General features: G+C 42.3%; 2 protein-coding genes across 2 annotated transcripts; one reads left to right on the top strand and one right to left on the bottom strand.

The window, feature by feature from the left end:
* Positions 1-2,003: 2,003 nt before the first annotated feature.
* LOC125536382 (protein CHROMATIN REMODELING 35-like) lies at positions 2,004-9,806 on the top strand. The gene is given in 7 exon segments (XM_048699595.1): positions 2,004-2,187; positions 4,849-5,414; positions 5,739-6,038; positions 6,519-6,686; positions 7,524-9,283; positions 9,455-9,482; positions 9,484-9,806. Coding segments are annotated over 7 exon segments (3,174 nt in total). The 5' UTR covers positions 2,004-2,009; the 3' UTR covers positions 9,658-9,806.
* Positions 9,807-11,587: 1,781 nt separating this feature from the next.
* On the bottom strand, positions 11,588-16,514 carry LOC125536381 (tRNA (guanosine(18)-2'-O)-methyltransferase). Its single transcript, XM_048699593.1, has 6 exons — positions 15,855-16,514; positions 14,963-15,101; positions 14,288-14,349; positions 13,665-13,803; positions 12,533-12,781; positions 11,588-11,951 (listed from the first exon to the last, which is right to left on the bottom strand). The coding sequence occupies exons 1-5, from the start codon at positions 16,436-16,438 to the stop codon at positions 12,644-12,646; spliced, it is 1,062 nt and encodes a 353-aa protein (XP_048555550.1). The 5' UTR covers positions 16,439-16,514; the 3' UTR covers positions 11,588-11,951; positions 12,533-12,643.
* Positions 16,515-23,929: the final 7,415 nt, after the last annotated feature.

Raw genomic sequence — 23,929 nt, forward strand, 5'->3', positions numbered from 1 at the left:
TCACGAACAACACAAGGGGGAACACATAAGAGGAACACCTTATTGGACAAGATCCACACACAAGCACTCAAATCACAAGGTAAAGGGATGAATCTCAAGCATTCAACAACAATAAAGGAAAAGATACAAAGGTACGTAGTTCATCAAATCTCTATGAGATATGGGTTTTGATGATTCACATAGGGAATCCTTCTCCCATTAGGAGGCATTGGTAACCACGGATGGTTCTTCTCCCATTAGGAGTTCTTGTTCTTGTAAGAGGGGATATATCCCACAAAGGGGAGGTACATGAGCTAAGCTCTATGGTTGGAGTTCTAATCTTAGGTAACCTATAAAGGAGGTTGAGAGAGGTACATATAGGCTATTCCACAAAGGGGTAAGTGGGAAAGGGGCACACGAGCTTTTGGCCCAAAACTACACGCACGAAGGGGCCGGATGCCCGGATTTTCAGGTAATGAAGGGTCGGATGTCCGAACTGACATTCGGATGTTCGAGTAGGCTCTAGTGTCTGGTCTCCGTGGGGACGCGCTCCATGTGCCAGATGTGTGGCCTGGTGGGGGATGTCCAGCTAGACGATTTGCTCTCTTGACTCTGACCGGATGCCTGGACTAGTGGTTGGACGTTTGATCACTGACTTGCAGTGCCTGCATCTTGTTCCATTGCCGCTTCCACACTCCCCTCTTGGTTGGTTGTCGTCCTCTTGTGCTTGCACTCCTCGATACACGTGAAGCTCTCCTCAAACCCATACGTGCACGAGAGGGGTGAAGTAGTATACCATCCAAGAGAGCACCAAGTAGACACGCATAAATGATAAAAATCCCCTTAGTATATGTGATGTGTGTCTCCCTTGATGAATGGAGCCAAGTCCATGGTGATGACCCCAGGGTGCTCCGCACCAAAAAGGAAGAAATGCTATTTGACCATGTATTACAGTTATATTGACATGTTTTTTCTTAATATATATTATTTTATGGTAAACAATCTGAAAGTGAAATGGTGAACCGATGGCACAACAAATGATCTTACTGGAAAATACCAGAACCAAAGACCCAAGAGATAGAGTTTAAGACCTAGGTCACCTAAGGTGTAGGCTGAAGCCCAACCTAGGCCTTATAACTATCTCACCCAACTCGTTTGTTGTAAGAGAATGAAACAATGCTATTGAACCATGTTTTACTATTATATTGGCATACATTATTGCTCGATATATTTTTATGGTAAAAAAATTGGTAGCGAATCAGCAACACAACTTGTGAAAACCCAAATTGATAACCTCACAGGTTTAATGATCAGTCCATTTTCTTAACCTATGATCTAAACCTACCGTTGTCTTAGGACCATAAGTGCGTGGGAGATGGTTTATCACACGAAGTGCAATGGCATCCATCCCATCCTTCCCAAGTATTGTTGCACCTTTTTGAGAAACACCGAATACATATAGACACACACAATGACTACTAAAGACTATAATTGCGGATCTTTAATACTATTGATATTATCATTGTGGTCTCGTGATAAAAAATGCATTAACGAGACATCAAATCGTCAAAACACGAGATTTGAGTCGTGGAGATTTAAGATCAATGAAATCACCACTGGCACCTCACTGTCAACAAAACGCTGCCTCACAATAAAAGAAAATCCACATTAATGAGACAGTAAATAGCCAAAAACGTCGTCTTTCAATAAAAGAATAATCCGCATTAACGAGACAGTAAACCAACAAAAACACGACTCTCCAACCCATGATATCAGTGCTGGCATCTGGATGTCGACAGAAACGTCGCCTCGCAATAAATAATATCCTACAGTAATGGTGGAGGTTAAATCCATGATGGACCACCCACCTAACCATCCAACTATGCTGAGATATTCTCACTCACTGAAAGTGACTGTTGGTAACTGACATGTGGACCCGCCAGGTGGCAGGCCCCACGTATCAGCCACCAAAGTCAGGGCGCGCAGTACACTCATCACAGAATGTGCGCCCCATCCAACTGAACCTTTTTATGCAACGGGGAAACCAACGCGGCCGAGCAAGGAGACAGTGGCGCCACCCGCCGCTTTCCCAGTCCTCTCCTCCTCCCCTCCGCCCCGCTCCAAAAACCACCGCGCCGCGCCGCGCTTCGCCGCCGTCAGCGGCCATGGACGTCGCCCCCGGCGAGGAGCCCCCAGCGGCGCCCTCTGGTGAGCATCCTCCCCCCGCTCCTCCTCTGCCTGGACGTGACGTGATCCCACCGTGGCGGGTTCTCTGCTACGCCTACGCCGGTGGTATCGGGTCTGGCCTCGCGCGCGGCCGGCGGGGGTTTCGTGTCGGCATAAATAGGGCCGGTGCTGCATTTGCGTTCGCGTTGTAGGGAAGAGGGGTTGGGCTGGGTGGATTGGGATTCATGGCGGTCCGGGATTCTGTCAGGGTTGGATGGGGTTGAGAAGATTGCGTACCACCATTTTCACGGGATCACTTTTGCTCCAAGTCTGGACAACAAAAAAGGGGTCAGTTACGAAAGGGATTTAATATCTTATTTATATAATTCCAAAAAAATCCAAAAATCGGAAGGGATTTAATATCTTATTTATATAAATAGAAGGGATTTAATATTTCGGTTGACTAGTTTGCTCTTGGATGGCAACTCTTTGTCCCAGTCTCCTGCTTGAATCGAGCGAAGTTCCTGGCAGTGTTTTTTAGTCGGAAGAAATACCACTGTACTAATAGTTTACTGAAACACAACTCTAGGAAACTCAGTTTCCATTTCCTGTATGTATCATGCACCCTAAATCGATGCTTCCCTGTTGTGCCAAACCATAGAGAATGGTGTATGCTTATAATTTGTAAAAAGAAAATTTGTCATTTGAAGAGGCTTATGATTTCTATGGAGTGCTGAAATGATGTTAGCATCCCAATTTACCACTTGGTTACTCATTTTGACTCTTAGTACAAAAGCTCTTGCTTGGGCATGGTGTGCGCTTACAGTTAGCGTTCTCTGCAAATACCATTTTAAGCCTGTTTGGAGCCTGAAGTTGCTGTTTTTTTGGACTTCTTTTGTTTGGCTTGAGAGCCAAGGTGAGGGGAGAGGTTGATTGCCACTAAATCCATCCATTTGACATTGAAGTTTAGGTTATTTGGGGCCTCACCTTGTTATGTTTTTCTTTTCTTTAGTCGCTCTTTTGGCTGGGCATTCTGAGCATGATTAGAAGCAAAGAACAGTTTCTGAGTTTGTACTAATGCATACTGTAGATGTTTTTGCTAGTGTATGGCTATTAGCTTTATGCATCCTCTGTTCCTGAAATCACGGCGTAGGTTTTCTTCTTCTGTTTTTCAGTGAAAGAAGGTGCAAGCTTAGTTTTGCACCACAATTTCTGAACCCTCCTGTCATGACACCACGATTACAGGAACGCGTTCCCGCATCCTAGTCTCCACTTATCCCCCGTCTCCTGCAGTTTTCTACTTCCTACTTCCTTTTTTGATCCATGCTCATCGTCTTGCTCGACACCCTGCTCAGCTTGCTCGTTGGTGTGGGCACCTGACACCCTTTGTGGCCACTCTGCATCTGCCACTGGCAAAGCCTAGCTGGGTACACCCTCGGCGGCTGTCAACGCCAAGGAAATTGACCTCGGCCAGTGTGCTCGTGCGAGCCCAAGGTCAAGTCCGGCGTGAAGTTCTCGTGCCGGCACTGCCACTGTCTCGATCCGGCGTGACCATTCAGCAAAGACAAAGGAGTGAGTGCCAAGCTCCATGGTCTAGGTCCATAAAGAATCATCATAAACAGAGTTGGAAGAGAATTAAGGGGGTGGAACACTCTTAGTCAAAGCTCCATGGTTTAGGTCCATGGAAGATTGGAGAAGAGAGTGGTGACCATGGTGTTTGGGAAGGTTGTTTTTATAGGTTAACTACAAAATTGGACTTGTATAATCAAATTGGCGCTCATACTCAAAATATTTCAGTGAAACATCTAATCCCTCCCTTCAAATTCCTTCCCTCCATTTTCATGGAAATTTCAATACTCAAATTTGCGGTGAAGCAATGTTTTTAATCAGTGCCATAATGCAACGTGTAGCCAGTGCCTGGGCCATGCATGAGAACCAGCAGCGCGACGAGGGTTGCATGGTGTGGGAGGGAGTTTGCGTGGGGCAGGCGTGGGATGCTCGCGCGCAATCCTTTGTACGGCTAGCTGGCAGTATCAACACTGGTGGAGACCAAGGAGCTCAAGCTTGTGTAGGAGGGAAATTAGAGGCAAGTGTGGTGAGATTAGCAGGGGCGAAGGAGTCCAGATCAACGAAAATTTCCACGGCCTGCTCCTGTTTTGGTCTTAGTGCCAGAAGATGTGCGCCATGCTTTCAGGAATGGAGGGAGTAAGTTTCATTACTGTTGAATCGGATTGTATCGAGTGAAATTCAGAGATCCGTGCCAAAAGTAAGGAACCTATGAGAAAGAAGTCACCCAAAGGTTGACCGGTCAGCACCATGGATGTTGGGCTAGCCAGCCTGGGTTTGATCATCAGCTCTATCTTAATTTGATTGATACCTAGCTCCTCCAACGCATCACTCTTTTTTTCAGTGTAAACGTATGAGTGATGAATAATAGTGCCTATTTGTTCATCGCTTACTATGCTTGTGTTAAATAAGTGGCGGGTTGGCAACTGCATAATGGTCACTGCATTTTATGATTATTGTAGTTATCCACATGAAAGTGTCTGTGCTTTTAATTATAATTTCCTTGTACGCATCCTACAATTTCTTGTCCACCTTGCATGCGACTTATACAGAATAGCAGATGAATATTGCTGACACCAATTTATTTCCTCTCTCTTGTATGATAAGTAATCAATCATCTATCTTTGTACTTTGTAGGCATATATTACCACAGAAAAAGGAAGCCTTCTGACCCCATCAGTGGCCTTTCACTTCCTAGTGCAAAGATGGTTGGCAATTGGGGATTTGGCAGTGTTACCAAGGACTGGGAAAGTATGCATGCTCGAAAGCTCGAATTTATGAATTTCCTTTCTACTCTGCGTAAGCCCACTCAGAGTTATGTGGCGAGTGCTGAAGCTAATATGATTAATAGCTCTGTCGAGCACACAGAACAGAAAAACAGTGAAGTGCTAATAATTCTTGATTCGGACAATGAAGATGAAAGCATGGCAGCATACAAACAACTGACACCTGAGAAGAACAAACAGCTCTCATCTGAGAAAAACAAGCAGCTGATACCATCAGAACAGGCTGGTACTCTCACAGCATGTGTGGCAACCCAAGGAATTGCCGACGTAAATGACCAAAACAGTCATATTGTTCCATATGGTCAAAGTGCAACTTTAATGAATCAGTATCATTTACCCCACTATCAACCATCAGTTCAGTTTGAGAGAGTTGTATTGCAGAAAAGACCTGAGGAGGAACGTATGCATGATCTGGCTGTATGTACTTCTTCACTTGCAATTTGTTTTACCGAACTTTTACTTCTACACACTGTATTGTTGTTTTGCTCTACATGCTTGTACCGACAAGCTAATCTATGGTATCAAAGTTGCACTGCACATTGGCATCTCTGAAGGGCACTGTGAATATGCTATCTTTGTCTTCAGTGTTTTCTTGATGTTCATCAATCTAATTGTTTAATGCATCTTAGTTTCACAAATAGCTGAACAATGGAGTACAAATGTTTGATATTTACTGAATCTGTTCCAATTCAAAGCTGAAAGTTTTCATCTTCTAGCCATAACTCTTCCTGCTCAATGTAGGTTGCAAGCTATGCGGAGAAAATGGCAGAAACACTTGTTTTCCCTGCTCTTCCTAAGGAGAGAAAACAACGGAAATATGACCCAAGTTCCCAGACAGACGGAGATGCTGAAGCTGGGCCAAGAAAAAGAAAAAGAAAAGGCAAAGATGAAGCGAGTGCACCAGTATTTGATTTGCCCTCAGAAACTTACAATCCTGCAGAGGAAGATGAGCCTATGGAGGAAGAGGATAAACCAGAAAATGAAAGTGATGGTCTCGATGGTTTCTGGAATGAGTACTCACTGGCTCTGGAAAGCTCTAAGGTACAAATTGTAATCACAGACATGATTTTTGTTGCTGTACCATTTTGAAATCTATCATATTGTAAATTAATAGTTCTGCTTATAAATGTATGCTTTGTCATTATTTTACCTGAAAATTGAACTGCTTTGCACAAGGGTAAAATCCACATAGCCCCCCCCCCCCCCCCCCCCCCCCCACACACACACACACACAAACACACCATCCACCCGTTCACCCAACAGGACTCATGTGGTGCTCCCTACGTGGCATCCACGGTTCAACTGTGCTATACCGGTGAACAGAACAGCTAGGTCTGGGGGTTGGGGGTAGATATAAACGGTTCGAGAATAGGTGAGGGGGCAGATTACCTGGTTAAATGAGCTCAGCTAAATAGCTGGCAAGCAGTGTAAGAGAAATATGCATTACCTCATTTTTTAGTTAACTTGTCAATCTTCATTTGTGTTGTTTGCCATAATAATTTAGTTATATTTATTGGCCAGCTTGACACACCTGAAGAGGCAGACAGTGAGAAAGAAGTGGGTGAAAAGGAGGTGGACAATGGCTGCAGTCATGACATACGGATTCATGAAGACCTGGGCCATGTATGCCGCGTCTGTGGTATGATTGTGAGAAGGGCTGACATGATATTTGATTATCAATGGAAAAAGGTATGTTATTCATTTAAGATAAGTGATGCTTCTCTAACTCCGAGCTTGTTTAGCAATGTAAATCGTTCTCTACATGCATGGTTTAGTTTTTTGGGAAGTTCTTACCAAGTATCCTTTTTAGCAACTAGCAAAGTGACCTGCGAGCACACACATGCATCATTTTTAGTGTGCTGAATCTGCTTTGAGATACATTTTTTATTTCATTTTACATTGTTTTGAACAAAGACATTGTTTTGTAAAAGCCAACCACCTAAGCGGGCACAATATGCCTACCATATCTGAGAATCAGTCCATACCATCTTAACCGACAAAATGTACACATTTGATCATGCCACACAGCCAGATGATGCACCTCATGGGCTATTATTTTGATCATTCTTATATTTCCCCCATGAAGAAACTTTTCTAGTATAGCACACATAGCTGTTATTTTCTGATCTTCAGTATGAACTGCTCTGCATTATAATTTATAATTTTTCACAAATGTCATGAATGCTGCACGTATTGTCTTTGTTTGGCATTTCGTTTGCTGGAGAAGCCATGTCTGTCAGAACGAATTATAAAATCCAATGGATATAATAAGCTGATCTGTTTGACAAATGGTTTGATGTTTTGCATTTTTGTTTGAATTTCTAGTCTACATTTCTATTTTCTATACTGTGCCTTCGGTATATACTAAATAGATGATTTAACTGTGGAACATTGCACAAGAGATGGATTTAGCAACAAACATGAAACTTAGATATCCATCATTATTTCTAATGTTTTACATGGCAATCGTGAAATTCAAATGTATGATTGGAACAATAAATTGACATTATGTTTACCTCTTGTCAGCCATCAAGGTCAAGATCATATTTCAGTGAAACACGCTCAAAGGATTCTGATGACATTGTCATTGGTGATGTTAGAGTCACTGAAGAACTCATGGCTTTAGACGTTGCCATTCATCCAAGACATGCAAAGCAAATGAGAGCACATCAATTGGCAGGTTTCCACTTTCTGGTGAAGAATCTAGTCTCTGAAAAACCAGGAGGTTGCATTCTAGCTCATGCCCCTGGTTCGGGGAAAACATTTATGCTGATTAGTTTCATTCAGAGCTTCTTGGCAAAGTACCCCTCTTCAAGGCCCCTTGTTATACTTCCTAAAGGCATATTAGGTACATGGAAGAGGGAGTTTCAACGGTGGCAAGTGGAGGATATACCACTGTATGACTTTTATTCTGTCAAGGCTGAGAAGAGAGCAGAGCAGTTGGAAATCCTCAAATCTTGGCAAGCCAAACTGAGCATCCTATTTCTTGGATACAAGCAGTTTTCTCAGATCGTTTGCAGTGATGGTGGTGGCAACGTCGCAGCTGCGTGCCGGGACATGTTGCTTAAGGTCCCTAGCCTACTTATAATGGATGAGGGCCATACACCTAGGAATCGGGAGACTGATGTGCTAGAATCATTGAGCAGAGTCCTAACTCCACGTAAGGTGGTCCTATCTGGTACACTTTTCCAGAATCATGTCAGTGAAGTGTTCAACATCTTGAACCTTGTGCGCCCAAAGTTTCTCAAGTCGGACTCATCTCGTCCTATTGTTAAACGTATAATGAGTCAAGTAGCAATATCAGGTGGCAGAATTTCAAAAGGGGCTGCTGATAATGCATTCACTGAGTCAATAGAAGAGACCCTGCTGCATGATGATAACTTCACGAGAAAAGCACATGTCATTAGAAGTCTCAGAGAACTAACAAAAGATGTGCTTCATTACTACAAGGGTGACATCTTAGATGAACTACCTGGCCTATTAGACTTCAGCGTCTTCTTGAAACTCAGTCCCAAGCAGAAAGAAATCGTTCATAAGTTGGAATCCTATGAGAAGTTCAAACGAAGCGCCGTAGGAACTGCAGTGTACATGCATCCTTGTCTGTCAGGAATGTCAGAAGTTGACGCTGCAGATAGGGCTATCAACCTGACAGATGCAAGCATTGATAGTTTGGTCGAGTCTATCAACGTGACAGATGGTGTGAAGGCCAGGTTTTTCACTAACATCCTGGCGCTTGCGAATTCTGCAGGAGAGAAGGTGCTTGCTTTTGGTCAGTACATACTACCCATGAAATTTTTGGAGAGGCTATTGGTGAAGACAAGGGGCTGGAATGTAGGGAAGGAGATCTTTGTGATCAATGGCGATACTAGTCAAGAAGAGAGAGAACTGGCCATGGACCAGTTTAACAACTCTGCTGATGCAAAAGTTCTGTTTGGCTCTATCAGGGCGTGCGGGGAGGGCATCTCCCTCGTGGGCGCATCAAGAGTTGTCATTCTAGATGTTCACTTGAACCCCTCTGTTACTCGTCAAGCAATCGGGCGGGCTTTCAGGCCTGGGCAGCAGAAGAAAGTGTTCGTGTACAGGCTCGTGGCCGCCGACTCTCAAGAGGAAAGCTTCCATCAAACCGCATTCAAGAAAGAAGTCATACCGAAGCTGTGGTTTGAATGGAGTGAGCAGCACTGCACGTCGGACGACTTCCGGCTGAACAAAGTCGATATCGATGACTGTGAAGACGAGCTGCTGGACAACAAAGCGATGCGGCAGGATATCAAGGTCTTGTACAAAAGGTGAAAGCAGGTTGGCCGCTGTGCGCCATGTACATATGCATTGTCGATCTTTCGAGGTCGGCATTGCTCTGAATGAAGTAAGCGTCCTCTAGAAATCATTTTCCGCATGATGACACCTGTTTCTCCTTGTTTTTTCACGTGATTTTACGACCGTTTGTTTTTCTGCTGCAGGGTGTTGCAGCTGCTCCGTCGTGGTGGAAACGCCAAGCCAAGGGTTTGCTGCCAGCAAGGGTTTTCTGCTGCCTGTGTCATTGCCCCCACCTATGTGTATCCATCCGGTGACCTGTTTAGTAGTATGTGCCGACGACTTTGGACGGAAATTAGCTAGGGAACTGATCCTCGTCGCGTTTCTTGTTCAAGACTTCCAGGGCTAGCAGTTATGTTTGTTTATTTTTACCTTTTCGCGAAACAATAATGTCCAAATAATATGTTACTGTACTTGATGCCGCCCTTGGGCTGCACTCTGTTATCTAGGGTAAAAACCGACAAGTGTTTGCTGCGGACAGAAAGCGCAGGTACTCTTTTTGCTTGCTTGGGTGCATGACTGAATGGTGGGCTATCAGGGGTGCCCCTCAGGGCCTCTCATGCTGTCCATTGCTGTTGTTTGGAGTGAGGGGTATGTGTGGGTTTGCTGTGTGTTTGGTTATATTGGGCTTGTGTGTTGGTCTGGTTGGTGGTGTGTTTACCTGCTCTTGTGAGTGGGGCGCTGTGTCACTGATGTTTCTGAACCTGATGTTATGCCATATCTCTCTGATGAGATGGATGGCCAAGTGAATACCATCATCATCACGATGCACCCATGAAACCAGAAGTTTATTTCCCTTCGATGAATCTTGTGCTGGCCTAGAGATGTTGTAATATCGTTATATGGCTGTGCCCATGATCCGGCTTTCTATATTTTGTGGGTATGGCATTCTTTTTTTGTACTAAACACAAAAGCAATCTGTGTGAAGTAGACGGTGTTGTGTTCAGTCACCAAGCTATACTGGAATTACATATTCACGTGAGCATTTCTTTATCAGCATAGAGGCTGTCCCGTGTGGCCCTGGCCCTTTTTGTTGTTGTTGCAAAGATCGGGAGCTCTTTTTTTTTTTTTTGCGGGTGAAAGATCGGGAACTTTATTGATCAGTTAACAGTGTTACAATTCTGCAACCACAAGTCGGTTGAATGCTCCCTCCTCGAATGTATAGCTAAGAAATCTGCAACCTATTTTTTGAGTATGACTAATCTTTACCAGCTTCAGCTCCGTTCTTCCCTAATAAGCTCCTTCACACCTTCCATGATATATAGCTGTAGGCGCTACCAACATATTGCGTTGTTTGTCCCGTGTGGCCTTGGCCTTGTGCTGCGCTGATTCATGAGCAGCTCCTTGAGGGCCAAAGAAAATAAAAGGCATTGTCGATATCATATTGGGAATTTGCTCTTCTAAAAGCATGCACTATGCGGTCAAAATCACTGTTTTAACCCTTTTTGGAAAGTTCAGCATGAGATGACCTCTATTGGAAACTTTAACACGATCTAACCCCTTTTAGCAACACCAACGAGTTGGCAGTGCCGTCACAATACGTAACACCATGGTTCATGGCGTTGCTACCTTCTACCACACCGTAACACCATGGGTCGTAGCGTTGCTACCTTGGCCGACACCAACAACTAGTTGTGCAGTGCCAAGCAACGCCAGGGACCGTGGCGTTGCACATGAAAACAACACCAAAGACATTAGCATAATAGCATTGGACAATGAAGCAGCAACACATTGGACTTTGGAGTTGTATAGAAGGGATTAGTTTTCAACATGGGTCATTTTGACAGTTATTTTGGCCGTGGCGGGAAAATACCCAACTGGTTTACACTTTTTAAGTTGGCGCCAGCTATGTCGGCCTGACAGGTCTGCTTAGAAAATCAAGGGAACTGTTAAATTGTGTAAAATATGACACATTGTAACAACTTGGGGGTAAAATATGACAGAAAGTTTTAAATGCAGTAAACATTTCCCAATTTCATAAACAGGGGGTAAAAAAATAAATTCACCATGACATGTAAGGTGATATTTTCATGAACTACACGGAAACCTATCAAAATGGCTACACCTTCAAGACAAAGGAGTACTTAATGTAAACCTATCCAAATAATCGCGTTTAACTAACTAGGGAGTACATCAGACCATTTATATAAAAAATCCCAAAAGAAAACACCCCAAACTTTGTAGTACCGGTGAATTACTGTGCGCTCAATGGCAGAGACAGTGGGGACTGACAGGAGCCATGGCTCCCCCCATGAATCCTATACCTGTATATATACTAGTGTCAAAAATCATCTTATATTAAGTTACGGAGGGAGTATATGCTTGTTTAATGTTTCAATCTCTCAGATTTAAGGGAAAAACATGTATTAGTGTGATTTGGCCTCTGTTATCAAAAGTTTGAGCCATTTGGGCCCCCTCATCTATGATCATGGCTCCGCCACTGCTGTGACTCAAAAGAAGTTGGCAAGCCAAATCACATAGAGTACATAGTAATGCTTTAGGTTTGTGCAATAGGTTGCATCACCAAAGACACCAAATCCTGTCCCTGGATTCTGTTTGGAATCAGCATATCGCAGCACCCTAATTCCCGAGCAGTATGATCGTTCCTTTTTCAGAAATAACCTTCATTAGCAGGATGAACGCCTACAAATGTGGTATAAAGGGGGTAAGAGAGATTTAAAGAACACATGCTGCATCAAGTGGATGACAATATATATGGATGTGTAGATAACGGATGTCGATAAAAGTCAACCATTACAAGGAAATCACGTTCTAGTATAGAGTAAGGCTATAGCCTATACGTGAGTGGACCATGCTAGTCAGTACTCCCTTCGTTCATAAATATAAGATGTTTTGGATATTTCAATATGGACTACATACGGACTGAAATAAGTGAACAAACACACTAAAACGTGTCTATATACATCCGATTCAGAAAAAAGTTAGAACATCTTATATTTGTGAATGGAGGGAGTATACAGGAAGGGTACTGCAGCGACCAACAAATTGCATGTTGCCACCTTTTACCATTTGTTTCTTTTAGAAACTTTTTTTTAAAATAACCCGGAAAAGCAGGAGAGGCTCCCGAGGTAAATTTTCTATTGAATTATGGGGGGAAATTGCATAAGTATGTACAAGAACCTTTTAATATTTGATAATAGTGATGATATGACCATATGGTTCAAACAAAAAAAGCAAATCAAAAGGCAAATGAAACAACTTACCAGTTAGTCTAAAGTTGATCATAAATTCATAATACTGAATTAGCCAACTGCCAAACAAAACACTGCTTAACAAACTAGCTTGCACATGTTTCTTCAGCAGACACTGCGATCTCAAAGTTTGGCCACCAAATTATTTGCCTTCCTTTTGGCATATTCATGAATGACCGTAGCTGTGCTCTCTCGATGACGCAGATAGAACTCTGCCAGCAATATTCTATTTTCTTCAGACGTGAGATCGCCATTCTGACCCTGTAATTGAAACTGGAGATAAGATGCTGCAAATTTACAAAGGGCTTACAAGCAGTTGTGTGGTCATCAATTCCCTTACTTGAAGGTAACTAAGCAGCATGGTCAGAGAAAATAAATGCATGAAAGCACAAATGCAATTTCTGTATTTTTCAACGCAGAAGATGGTCAGACAATCTTTTAAGTTTATTAATGAGCTGAAACTTAATGGCGCCCGTGACAATTCAAATCACTCTGATACACACCGTCAATCATCTAGATTGAAAAGGTTGTTACATGTTTGTAGGTGAGTTTGGAGTTTAGGTCAAACCATAAGTACAAACTGAATTTGGTGGTCATGCTTTGTGCTAATAAATTTAGTAGCAACACTTGAGACTTGCTATGTCTAGCTAGAGGTACGTGGCTTACTCACAAGCCTGCTAAGAAGCCAGCTTATCCAGTTTATAATCTATAAACCCATTAAGCTGGTATACGAGATGAGATGCATAAACCATCAGGTGGATCTAATTAACTCTAGAGACTGCACTACAGCCTCTGCTACCTCCAATTATCTCAAATGAGTGAATCAAATTTAGGACTATATACAACTAAAAAATAACTAACAGTATGGTCCTAGTTTAAGTTAATGATGGTGACCGAAACAAACTTAAGATGAGTCAAACATGTTCTTATTGATGCGCAAATGGCGATGTATACTATAATCGTCATAAGAATCCATCAAATGTAAAAGTTGGAATCAAAATAGGTGGTGGCAGGTGCTTTCTCGTTAGAAGGTGATTGTAATTCTGAAGCAGCCTTAACGATGGCAGGCGGAAATTTAATGTTTGGCCGTATCAAGTCTTATTTCAACTTAAGAAGTCTTCACAATGGAAAAAAATGTACTTACAAGGCGAGAAACTCTATCATAAACAGCATGGTGCATAAGGATTCCAGCTGCAACAGATACATTAAAAGAATCCACCATGCCTTTCATTGGAACACTACAGTGCATGTCCGACAACTTCAGAGCGACGTCGCTAATACCCCTGTCACAGAATAATTACTTAATATCCACCCTTAACTGTACAATGAAACATCAACGTACCGATAGCCTTGCAAAGACTTTGCTAAAAAAATGCCTAAACTCATGCGTAAACTTTTCAAAGCATTAACCCACGGTATTCTTTACATGATAACAGCTATGGATATTCTAGTTTATAACCCAAGAGCAACAAAAATAATCTATCTGTATAACACATGCCAAAATAGTATACTTCATTTAGTTGCTGTGTTACAGCTACTCTATTCGCCAAGGAACATGTGCAAATCCTCTTGCAACAGGAGATATTCAAATACCTCACCAGAAAGCTGTAAATAGATCTAAGATTACAAATATTTCTTGCATTAGTAAACAGGTTCCATGCAGATACATTAGAAAGCAAGTAGAAAGCACGAATGCAGGAACAGGAAACTTATTACAGCATAACTGTGGCAAAAGATGCATAGCTGGAGAGAAGGGAGAGAACCTACATAGTCTCATTGCCCACAACGATAGCCGTTGGATGAGACCAATCCATGTCATACACAGAAACCTACAAATCCATCAAGAATATAATTATTTCCTCACACATTTCAACTTTCAACTATTCAGAGCATCATAAAAACATCTTTTGATGAGAAGCGCAATCCTGATGAATCATAATAAATAAAGAAATAAGGAAAAGTTATTAAGAATATGGGCAATGTAATATCACATATTTTTATTTCACAAACCTACCATAGGCAGAAGTCACTGATGTCTTCTAGAATGTTTAGGTGAGACAGTAAAATAGACCCTCAATTTTAATTTTAATATTCACCAGTAATCTATTACAATTTATATTATGTGTGCAAATAGATGATTATCGCAAATTCACAATCATTCGGCAATCGACTGTCAACAATTTTTCTGTATGGATGGTTGGACCATGCACCACAGACATACTACAAATTCAAGGCATTTACCATATATCTAGAACAAACGCGTCTCCTCTATTTAACTAGCTGCAAAATTTTCTTGTTTCCCTTTGCAAACCAAAACACTTTGTGACAGCAAACAACAAATCACAATGCATTAACTGAGATGGAAACCGCAAAGTCTGTGTTTATAGATTTCCTAAAGTATATCCATACTGTAAGATCAAATGAGCGAGAGCAAGAGACTACCGAATCACTTCCCAAACTAGTACATGCAATGCGATAACCACGCTTTTTCAAAGCATCAAAACATTCTGCAGGTGAGCTCCATAGCTCGATGTCAAGCCATTTCTCGGCACCCATGCTCACGTGCCGGTTGTCTCTATACCTGCAATAGTCAAGAGGCATCTTCATTGACAATATACTAACTTCTATTGATTTATAACTAACTTCTATTCATTTATACTAATAAACTAACATATATTGTGTTAAAGGATGTGAAACCTATGAATTGATACAGATAATGAATACATAATTATGTGGAGTTCTTGATGCATAGCCTCGAAAAAATTATCGGGACACCAAATCAATGTAACATGCTAGAAACTAATATTAAGTGGTACAAGATATTTATTCTTCAGTGGAATTCTTCACGTTCATCCGAGTTAACAGCTAAGGAGTAGAAATACTACTCCAGTTGCCAATTGGCAACCATAAACATGGCCGGCCATTGTCTTCGTGTGGGATTATTTTTCAACAATTATACAGTGCGACGGAAACCATATCTTTCTGACTGTTTTCCCAGAAATTTGTGTGGTTCAAGCTAATCTTCTAATGAAACAAACAAAATAAAGTGCACAATCCAAAAACTAAGTGTCGACTATTTTTCTCCTCAAATAAGTCCACACAAGAATACCATCTCACATAAACTACTGATTGGAGAGTAAAGGAGCAAATTAACCGCAAAATACACTCTGGAAAGCATTTCATGAGGATTGAGCCTAACCCATTCAATCCCAAAATAGTGCCGAAGTTTAGATCAATTAGAGTCATAGACTCACAATATTTCAGCTGATTTGGCAAGTAATCGTCAAGTAAATACCGAGATGCTAGCATTTTGGGTTCCTTTTCACCTCAGCACCTTTTGTTGTCCTCGCAGGAGATGACGTGCACGGACTGCACGCCGAGCGCGTCGGCGGAGCGGAACGCCGCGGAGACGTTCCCAAAGTCGGTGAGGCCCTCGACGACCAGGCAGACGGCGTAGCTCCTGCTCTGGACGGCGCGGCGGATCCGGTCCCGCCGCGGCTCGAGGATGTACGGCTCCAGCACGTCCACCACCTCCTGGCTGGTCACCTCCACGCCCCCCGCTCCCCGGAACGCGTCCAGGTAAGGGAACCACCTGCCCCGCCCCGCCGCCGGGCCGTCGGCGTCGGCGCGGCGCTGCATCTTCATGAGCCGGCCCATCCGACCGCCGCCCGGGGAGGTGGGCTTTGGGGCGAGGAGATGCTCGACGGTGTCGACGCCCTCGTAGGGGTCGGCGTCCGCGTCCGCGTCCGCATCAGGGGCGGGGGCAGCGGCGGTGGAGAGGGTGGAGGCGCGGAGGAGATGCCCGGAGGTGAGGTGGAGGCCGAGGAGGCGGAGGGGAGGGTGCCGGGGTCTGGAGCGCGCCGGGAAGGGGGCGAAGGCGGAGGCCAGCGAGGAGAAGGATAGCGTTCTAGAGGCCATTGCTGCGTGGGGTGCTTGTTTCAGGTTTTGGTTGAGGGTTCTGATCCCTGAACCGAGACGCGAACGGGAAGAAGATCAAGCCTCCTGTGAGGCTGCAAAGCATGAGAAATTGAGAATCAAACCTGGCCAGATGGGCCGACCTGGGCTAAACATGCCTGCACGGCACATATACTATATGGGCCGTGCCATGATGGCCCGCGTGCCCTTAGGCCCAGACAAGGCCCCTATATTAAATGGGCCGGGCAGGTGACATATTTGGCCCTCTGGCCCACGTATTATTAAATCTATTGGGCTGTTTTGGGCCTAGTCAGACTATTGGGCTGTAAAAAATAAAAAAATAAAAAACAATTAACAGATCGTGTCGTGCTGGCACACAGGCCTGGCCTCGCAGCCCAACATGGTCCAAGGTATGTTGCGTGCATTTCTCAAAAAAAAAAGTATGTTGCATGCCGGTACAACCCGTTTATGAGCATGCGTGCTCACAGCCGACACGTGGTCCACGGCCCATCTGGCCAGCTATACATGAGATCGTCGATTGATTGATGCTTCCACACGGACGACCAGGATACGACCAGGATGAACGCATCCGCTCGCATTTTGAGAGAGGCAACATGTACTCGACCCCCGATACTCCTAAATTTGTGACACAACAATTTCACCTAAAAGTCACATCTCTATTCCTAAAAGGGAGTTGGTAGTCTCTCCTCATCGGTTTATTTTTGCCTCCACTCCCACCACCCCCTCCCATTAGTTTATTTTCGCCTCACCTCACACCACCCCCTCACAGGATTTTCTTCTCCCCATTAAAGAGGGAGATCTTGTTTCGTGCTTGTTTTGATAGGTGTTGATTCAATTTAGAAATCGTATCATAAATGTGAGATCACCTTCTTAAAAAACAGACAAGATTTTCTTCAATAACCTTGCAAAACAAAATCAGATATTCCTCAATGTGTTGCCATTTTTTATTATCATTATCTCTACTATTCAAATGACAACCACAACTTTCGAAATATAACAAAAATAACATTTTTTATCTTACCAAATCACATATATCTCTACTATTAAGGGGAGTTGGTAGGCCGGTACACACAGTTTATTTTCGCCTTCACCTCCCACCACCACCCCTCTATGCTAGTTTTTTCTTCCTTGCATGCTCCCACCTCCGTGGCGGCAGGCGGGTCGTTGGACCGCCACGTACAGGTGTTCGTGGACGCAGTCATAGCAACGCAGGGCATTCTACTAGTAAATTTAAGGGAGAAATGATGATGCTGATACAATGTGTATGAATCATGTCATAGAATTCATATCTGAATTTGAAACACCACATATAAAGAAACTACAAATCTAGCTATGAATAGTGAATATGTCTGGTTAGACATTAATGTGAATTCGGTCTATTTAACACTACCAATTTTAAATTTGCGTTGCGAACTGAGAGATGGTTAGGTTCCTTGTGATGGACATAACCCACTAGGGTTCCAAGCTATAGACTTAGCATTGGTGCTCGCATTTCCCTGAATTTGTTTTAGGCTTTCCGGTGAGTTTGTTTAGTGGGAGAAGATGTTACCGTCGACAACGAGATGTCCGTTGCGATTTCGTCAATCTCAGCACGTTGTGTCGACTTAATATTTCGAATGTGCTCATACATCCACAATGATGAGTGTATACTTGCACCTTGTTCAAAAGAAGAAGAAAATGAATTTGCATTTCTTTTTCTACATATTGAGTTGAGCTCCAAATTTTTAGTCCACAATTCGTAGCAATATTTTGGTGAGTCATACATCGAAACTACTCCAATTCGTGGGAGTAACTGTGTATGTACCGTGTTAATAAATGTGTGGGGGTAACATATGCATCCCCATTCTAACAAGGTAACAATATTCATCAATGCAAATGAATATTTCATTTAGGTGAAGCACCGCGTATTCCATTAATTGGGCATGACGAGATCAATGGTCACCGAACATGCTACATCAACGGGAAGTATCCCAACCACAATGAACTCATGCCATGAGTTGAATTCATACAACCTTGAGGAAGGCACATATGTCATCTTATTATAGACTTGCAGCAATACTATTGTGGTCATCTTGATGCGGTGGAGGAGTTGCGCGGCGGCAAGGTCCGTGTGGCAACAATGATAGACATCGGGCAGCCTAGCTCGGTGATCCTTCGTGGTGCCAGCGTTGAATAGTTCTTCGTCATGGATTGTTCTTAGATCCGAAGCCACCCTTGTTTTTGGCATGTGGTTGTTCACTTCCCTTGGATATTCTTGTGGCTTCTCATTGCCTTTGTAGTGGCTTTGTCGGCTGTTGCTTGCAATGAAGCAGGAGTTGCTTGCTCAGGAAAAAGTGATGATGATGACGCCAACAAGCAACCTCAAAGATTTTTCATTGCAGTGATGCGTGATGCTTTTTGTGCCAAATCAGCGGGTTGTAGCAGTATTTGCACCTTTTTCGCTAACTAACTAGGCAACTATATTCTTAATCAACAAAAATGACAAGTATTTTGTGTAATTTTAAAGAAGACAAAATGACTTAGGAAGAAAGCAGCTCACTCCTTTGTTGAGAACACCTACAACAACAATGTTATGATCTACATGTCTTTAGTGTGTTCTTCTTAGCAAGATATTATAGAGAATATATTTTCTATAAAAAAGTAAGTATTTTTAGAGCACAACTTGAATGCAAGCATTTCAAGATTAACATTTCGACCCATCTAGAACCAGGTGTAGGGACAAAAACAAAGCCAGCACAATCAATTGGATTCACATTTACATTTTATTTCTCTAATTAATTACCACTCCATCCGCTCCTCCAAAACCATCGCAAATATATTATGGCCTCCTTACAATCTGATGCAATGTAGAGGTGCTGCATACAAAGATCCTCTACCAATGCTAAAGCTTCTCTGCATGCTATGGCTTCAAGTATTGTAGACGAAACATGTCCCTCAGCGACTTGTATAGACTAGCCCAAGTATGTACCCTTTCTGTCCCGGCAAATGGCTGATGCTGCTCCTCCATTGTGGTCTAAGGAGACCCGAGCATCCTGCTACCTCTTGAGCACTGCGTTGGTTTTCCTCGAAGAGGAAGGGATGATGAGGCAAAGTAGCGTAAGCAAATCCCTCAGTTTTTGAGAACCAAGGTATCAATCCAGTAGGAGGCTACGCGCGAGTCCCTCGTACCTGCACAATACAAATAATCCTCGCAACCAACGCGAATAGGGGTTGTCAATCCCTACACGGCCACCTACGAGAGTGAGATCTGATAGATATGATAAGATAAGATTTTTGGTATTTTTATGATAAAGATGCAAAGTAAAATAAAAGCAAAGTAAATAACAAAAGGAAATAACTAAGTATTGGTAGATTAATATGATGAAGATAGACCCGGGGGCCATAGGTTTCACTAGTGGCTTCTCTCGAGAGCATAAGTATTCTACGGTGGGTGAACAAATTACTGTTGAGAAATTGACAGAATTGAGCATAGTTATGAGAATATCTAGGTATGATGATGTATATAGGCATCACGTCCGAGACAAGTAGACCGACTCCTTCCTGCATTTACTACTATTACTCCACTCATCGGCCGCTATCCAGCATGCATCTAGTGTATTAAGTTAATAAAAACAGAGTAACGCCTTAAGCAAGATGACATGATGTAGAGGGATAAACTCATGCAATATGATGAAAACCCCATCTTGTTATCCTTGATGGCAACAATACAATACGTGCTTTGCTGCCCCTACTGTCACTGGGAAAGGACACCGCAAGATTGAACCCAAAGCTAAGCACTTCTCCCATTGCAAGAAAGATCAATCTAGTAGGCCAAACCAAACTGATAATTCGAAGAGACTTGCAAAGATAACCAATCATACATAAAAGAATTCAGAGAAGATTCAAATATTATTCATAGATAGACTTGATCATAAACCCACAATTCATCGGTCTCAACAAACACACCGCAAAAACAAGATTACATCGAATAGATCTCCACAAGAGAGGGGGAGAACATTGTATTGAGATCCAAAAAGAGAGAAGAAGCCATCTAGCTACTAACTATGGACCCGGAGGTCTGAAGTAAACTACCCACACTTCATCGGAGGGGCTATGGTGTTGATGTAGAAGCCCTCTGTGATCGATGCCCCATCCGGCGGAGCTCCGGAACAGGCCCCAAGATGGGATCTCGTGGATACAGAAAGTTGCGGCGGTGTTAGAGTTTTTGCTCCATATCTGATCGTTTGGGGATACGTAGGTATATATAGGAGGAAGGAGTACGTCGGTGGAGCAACAGGGGGCCCACGAGGGTGGAGGGCGCTCCTGGGGGGGTAGGCGCGCCCCCCCTACCTCGTGGCCTCCTCTTTTGTGTCTTGACGTAGGGTCCAAGTCTCCTGGGTCTTGTTCGTTGAGAAAATCACGTTCCCGAAGGTTTCATTCCGTTTGGACTCCGTTTGATATTCCTTTTCTTCGAAACCCTAAAATAGGCAAAAAAATAGCAATTCTGGGTTGGGCCTCCGGTTAATAGGTTAGTCCCAAAAATAATATAAAAGTGGATAATAAATCCCAATAATGTCCAAAACAGTAGATAATATAGCATGGAGCAATCAAAAATTATAGATACGTTGGAGACGTATCAAGCATCCCCAAGCTTAATTCCTGCTCGTCCTCGAGTAGGTAAATGATAAAAATAGAATTTTTGATGCGGAGTGCTACTTGGCATAATTTTAATGTAATTCTTCTTAATTGTGGCATGAATATTCAGATCCGAAAGATTCAAGACAAAAGTTCATATTGACATAAAAATAATAATACTTCAAGCATACTAACTAAGCAATTATGTCTTCTCAAAATAACATGGCTAAAGAAAGTTATCCCTACAAAAATCATATAGTATGGCTATGCTCTATCTTCACCACACAAAGTATTTAAATCATGCACACCCCCGATGACAAGCCAAGCAATTGTTTCATACTTTTGACATTCTCAAAACTTTTTCAATATTCACGCAATACATGAGCGTGAGCCATGGATATAGCACTATAGGTGGAATAGAGTGGTGGTTGTGGAGAAGACAAAAAGGGGGAAGATAGTCTCACATCAACTAGGCGTATCAACGGGCTATGGAGATGCCCATCAATAGATATCAATGTGAGTGAGTAGGGATTGCCATGCAACGGATGCACTAGAGCTATAAGTATGTGAAAGCTCAAAAAGAAACTAAGTGGGTGTGCATCCAACTTGCTTGCTCATGAAGATCCAGGGCATTTTGAGAAAGCCCATCATTGGAATATACAAGCCAAGTTCTATAATGAAAAATTCCCACTAGTATATGAAAGTGACAACATAGGAGACTCTCTATCATGAAGATCATGGTGCTACTTTGAAGCACAAGTGTGGTAAAAGGATAGTAGCATTGTCCCTTCTCTCTTTTTCTCTCATTTTTTTATTTGGGCCTTTTCTCCTTTTTTATGGAATCTTTTATTATTATTATTATTATTATTATTATTATTATTTTCGTCCGGAGTCTCATCCCGACTTATGGGGGAATCATAGGCTCCATCATCCTTTCCTCACTGGGACAATGCTCTAATAATGATGATCATCACACTTTTATTCTCTTACAACTCAAGAATTACAACTCGATACTTAGAACAAGATATAACTCTATATGAATGCCTCCGGCGGTGTACCAGGATATGTAATGACTCATGAGTGACAAGTATGAAAGAATTATGAACGGTGGCTTTGCCACGAATACGATGTCAACTACATGATCATGCAAAGCAATATGACAATGATGAAGTGTGTCATAATAAACGAAAAGGTGGAAAGTTGCATGGCAATATATCTCGGAATGGCTATGGAAATGCCATGATAGGTAGGTATGGTGACTGTTTTGAGGAAGGTATATGGTGGGTGTATGATACCGGCGAAAGGTGCGCGGTATTAGAGAGGCTAGCAATGGTGGAAGGGTGAGAGTGCGTATGATCCATGGACTCAACATTAGTCATAAAGAACTCATATACTTATTGCGAAAATCTACAAGTTATCAAAGCAAAGTATTACGCGCATGCTCCTAGGGGGATAGATTGGTAGGAAAAGACCATCGCTCGTCCCCGACCGCCACTTATAAGGAATACAATCAATAAATAAATCATGCTCCGACTTCATCACATAACGGTTCACCATACGTGCATGCTACGGGAATCACAAGCTTCAACACAAGTATTTCTCAAATTCACAACTACTCAACTAGCATGACTTTAATATCACCATCTCCATATCTCAAAACAATTATCAAGTATCAAACTTCTCATAGTATTCAACACACTCATAAGAGAATTTTATTATTCATGAATACCTAGCATATTAGGATTTTAAGCAAATTACCATGCTATTAAGACTCTCAAAATAATCTAAGTGAAGCATGAGAGATCAATAGTTTCTATAAAGCAAATCCACCACCGTGCTCTAAAAGATATAAGTGAAGTACTAGAGCAAAATTATATAACTCAAAAGATATAAGCGAAGCACATAGAGTATTCTAACAAATTCCAAATCATGTATGGCTCTCTCAAAATGTGTGTACAGCAAGGATGATTGTGGTAAACTAAAAAAACAAAGACTCAAATCATACAAGACGCTCCAAGCAAAACACATATCATGTGGTGAATAAAAATATAGCTCCAAGTAAAGTTACCGGTAGAAGTAGACGAAAGAGGGGATGCCTTCCGGGGCATCTCCAAGCTTTGGCTTTTAGGTGTCCTTAGATTATCTTGGGGGTGCCATGGGAATCCCCAATCTTAGGCTCTTGCCACTCCTTGTTCCATAATCCATCAAATCTTTACCCAAAACTTGAAAACTTCACAACACAAAACTCAAAGTAGAAAATCTCGTGAGCTCCGTTAGCGAAAGAAAACAAAAGACCACTTCAAGGTACTGTAATGAACTCATTCTTTATTTATCTTGGTGTTAAACCTACTGTATTCCAACTTCTCTATGGTTTATAAACTATTTCACTAGCCATAGATTCAACAAAATAAGCAAACAACACACGAAAAACAGAATCTGTCAAAAACAGAACAGTCTGTAGTAATCTGTAGCTAGCGCAAGATCTGGAACCCCAAAAATTCTAAAATAAATTTCTGGACGTGAGGAATTTATCTACTAAACATATGCAAAAATAATTAACTAAATATCACTTCCCAAATAAAAATGACATCAGTTCTCGTGAGCGCTAAAGTTTCTGTTTTTTACAGCAAGTTCAACAAGACTTTCCCCAAGTCTTCCCAACGGTTCTACTTGGCACAAACACTAATTAAACACAAAAAACACAACCAAAGCAGAGGCTATATAAATTATTTATTACTAAACAGGAGCAAAAAGCAAGGAATAAAAATAAAATTGGGTTTCCTCCCAACAAGCGCTATAGTTTAACGCCCCTAGCTAGGCATAACAAGCAATGATAGATCTAGGTATTGTAATCTTTGG

This window comes from Triticum urartu, chromosome 2 (genome assembly GCF_003073215.2).
Source record: "Triticum urartu cultivar G1812 chromosome 2, Tu2.1, whole genome shotgun sequence".
Classification (NCBI taxonomy): domain Eukaryota; kingdom Viridiplantae; phylum Streptophyta; class Magnoliopsida; order Poales; family Poaceae; genus Triticum; species Triticum urartu.

Excerpts from the sequence above, each read along its gene's own strand:
- LOC125536381 (XM_048699593.1), bottom strand. The coding sequence starts at position 16,438 with ATGGCCTCTAGAACGCTATCCTTCTCCTCGCTGGCCTCCGCCTTCGCC. Across the intron at positions 14,350-14,962 it reads CTAGTTTGGGAAGTGATTCG|GTTTCTGTGTATGACATGGA; the intron begins GTAGTCTCTTGC and ends ATGGATTTGTAG. Across the intron at positions 12,782-13,664 it reads ATGATAGAGTTTCTCGCCTT|GGTCAGAATGGCGATCTCAC; the intron begins GTAAGTACATTT and ends TTTCAATTACAG.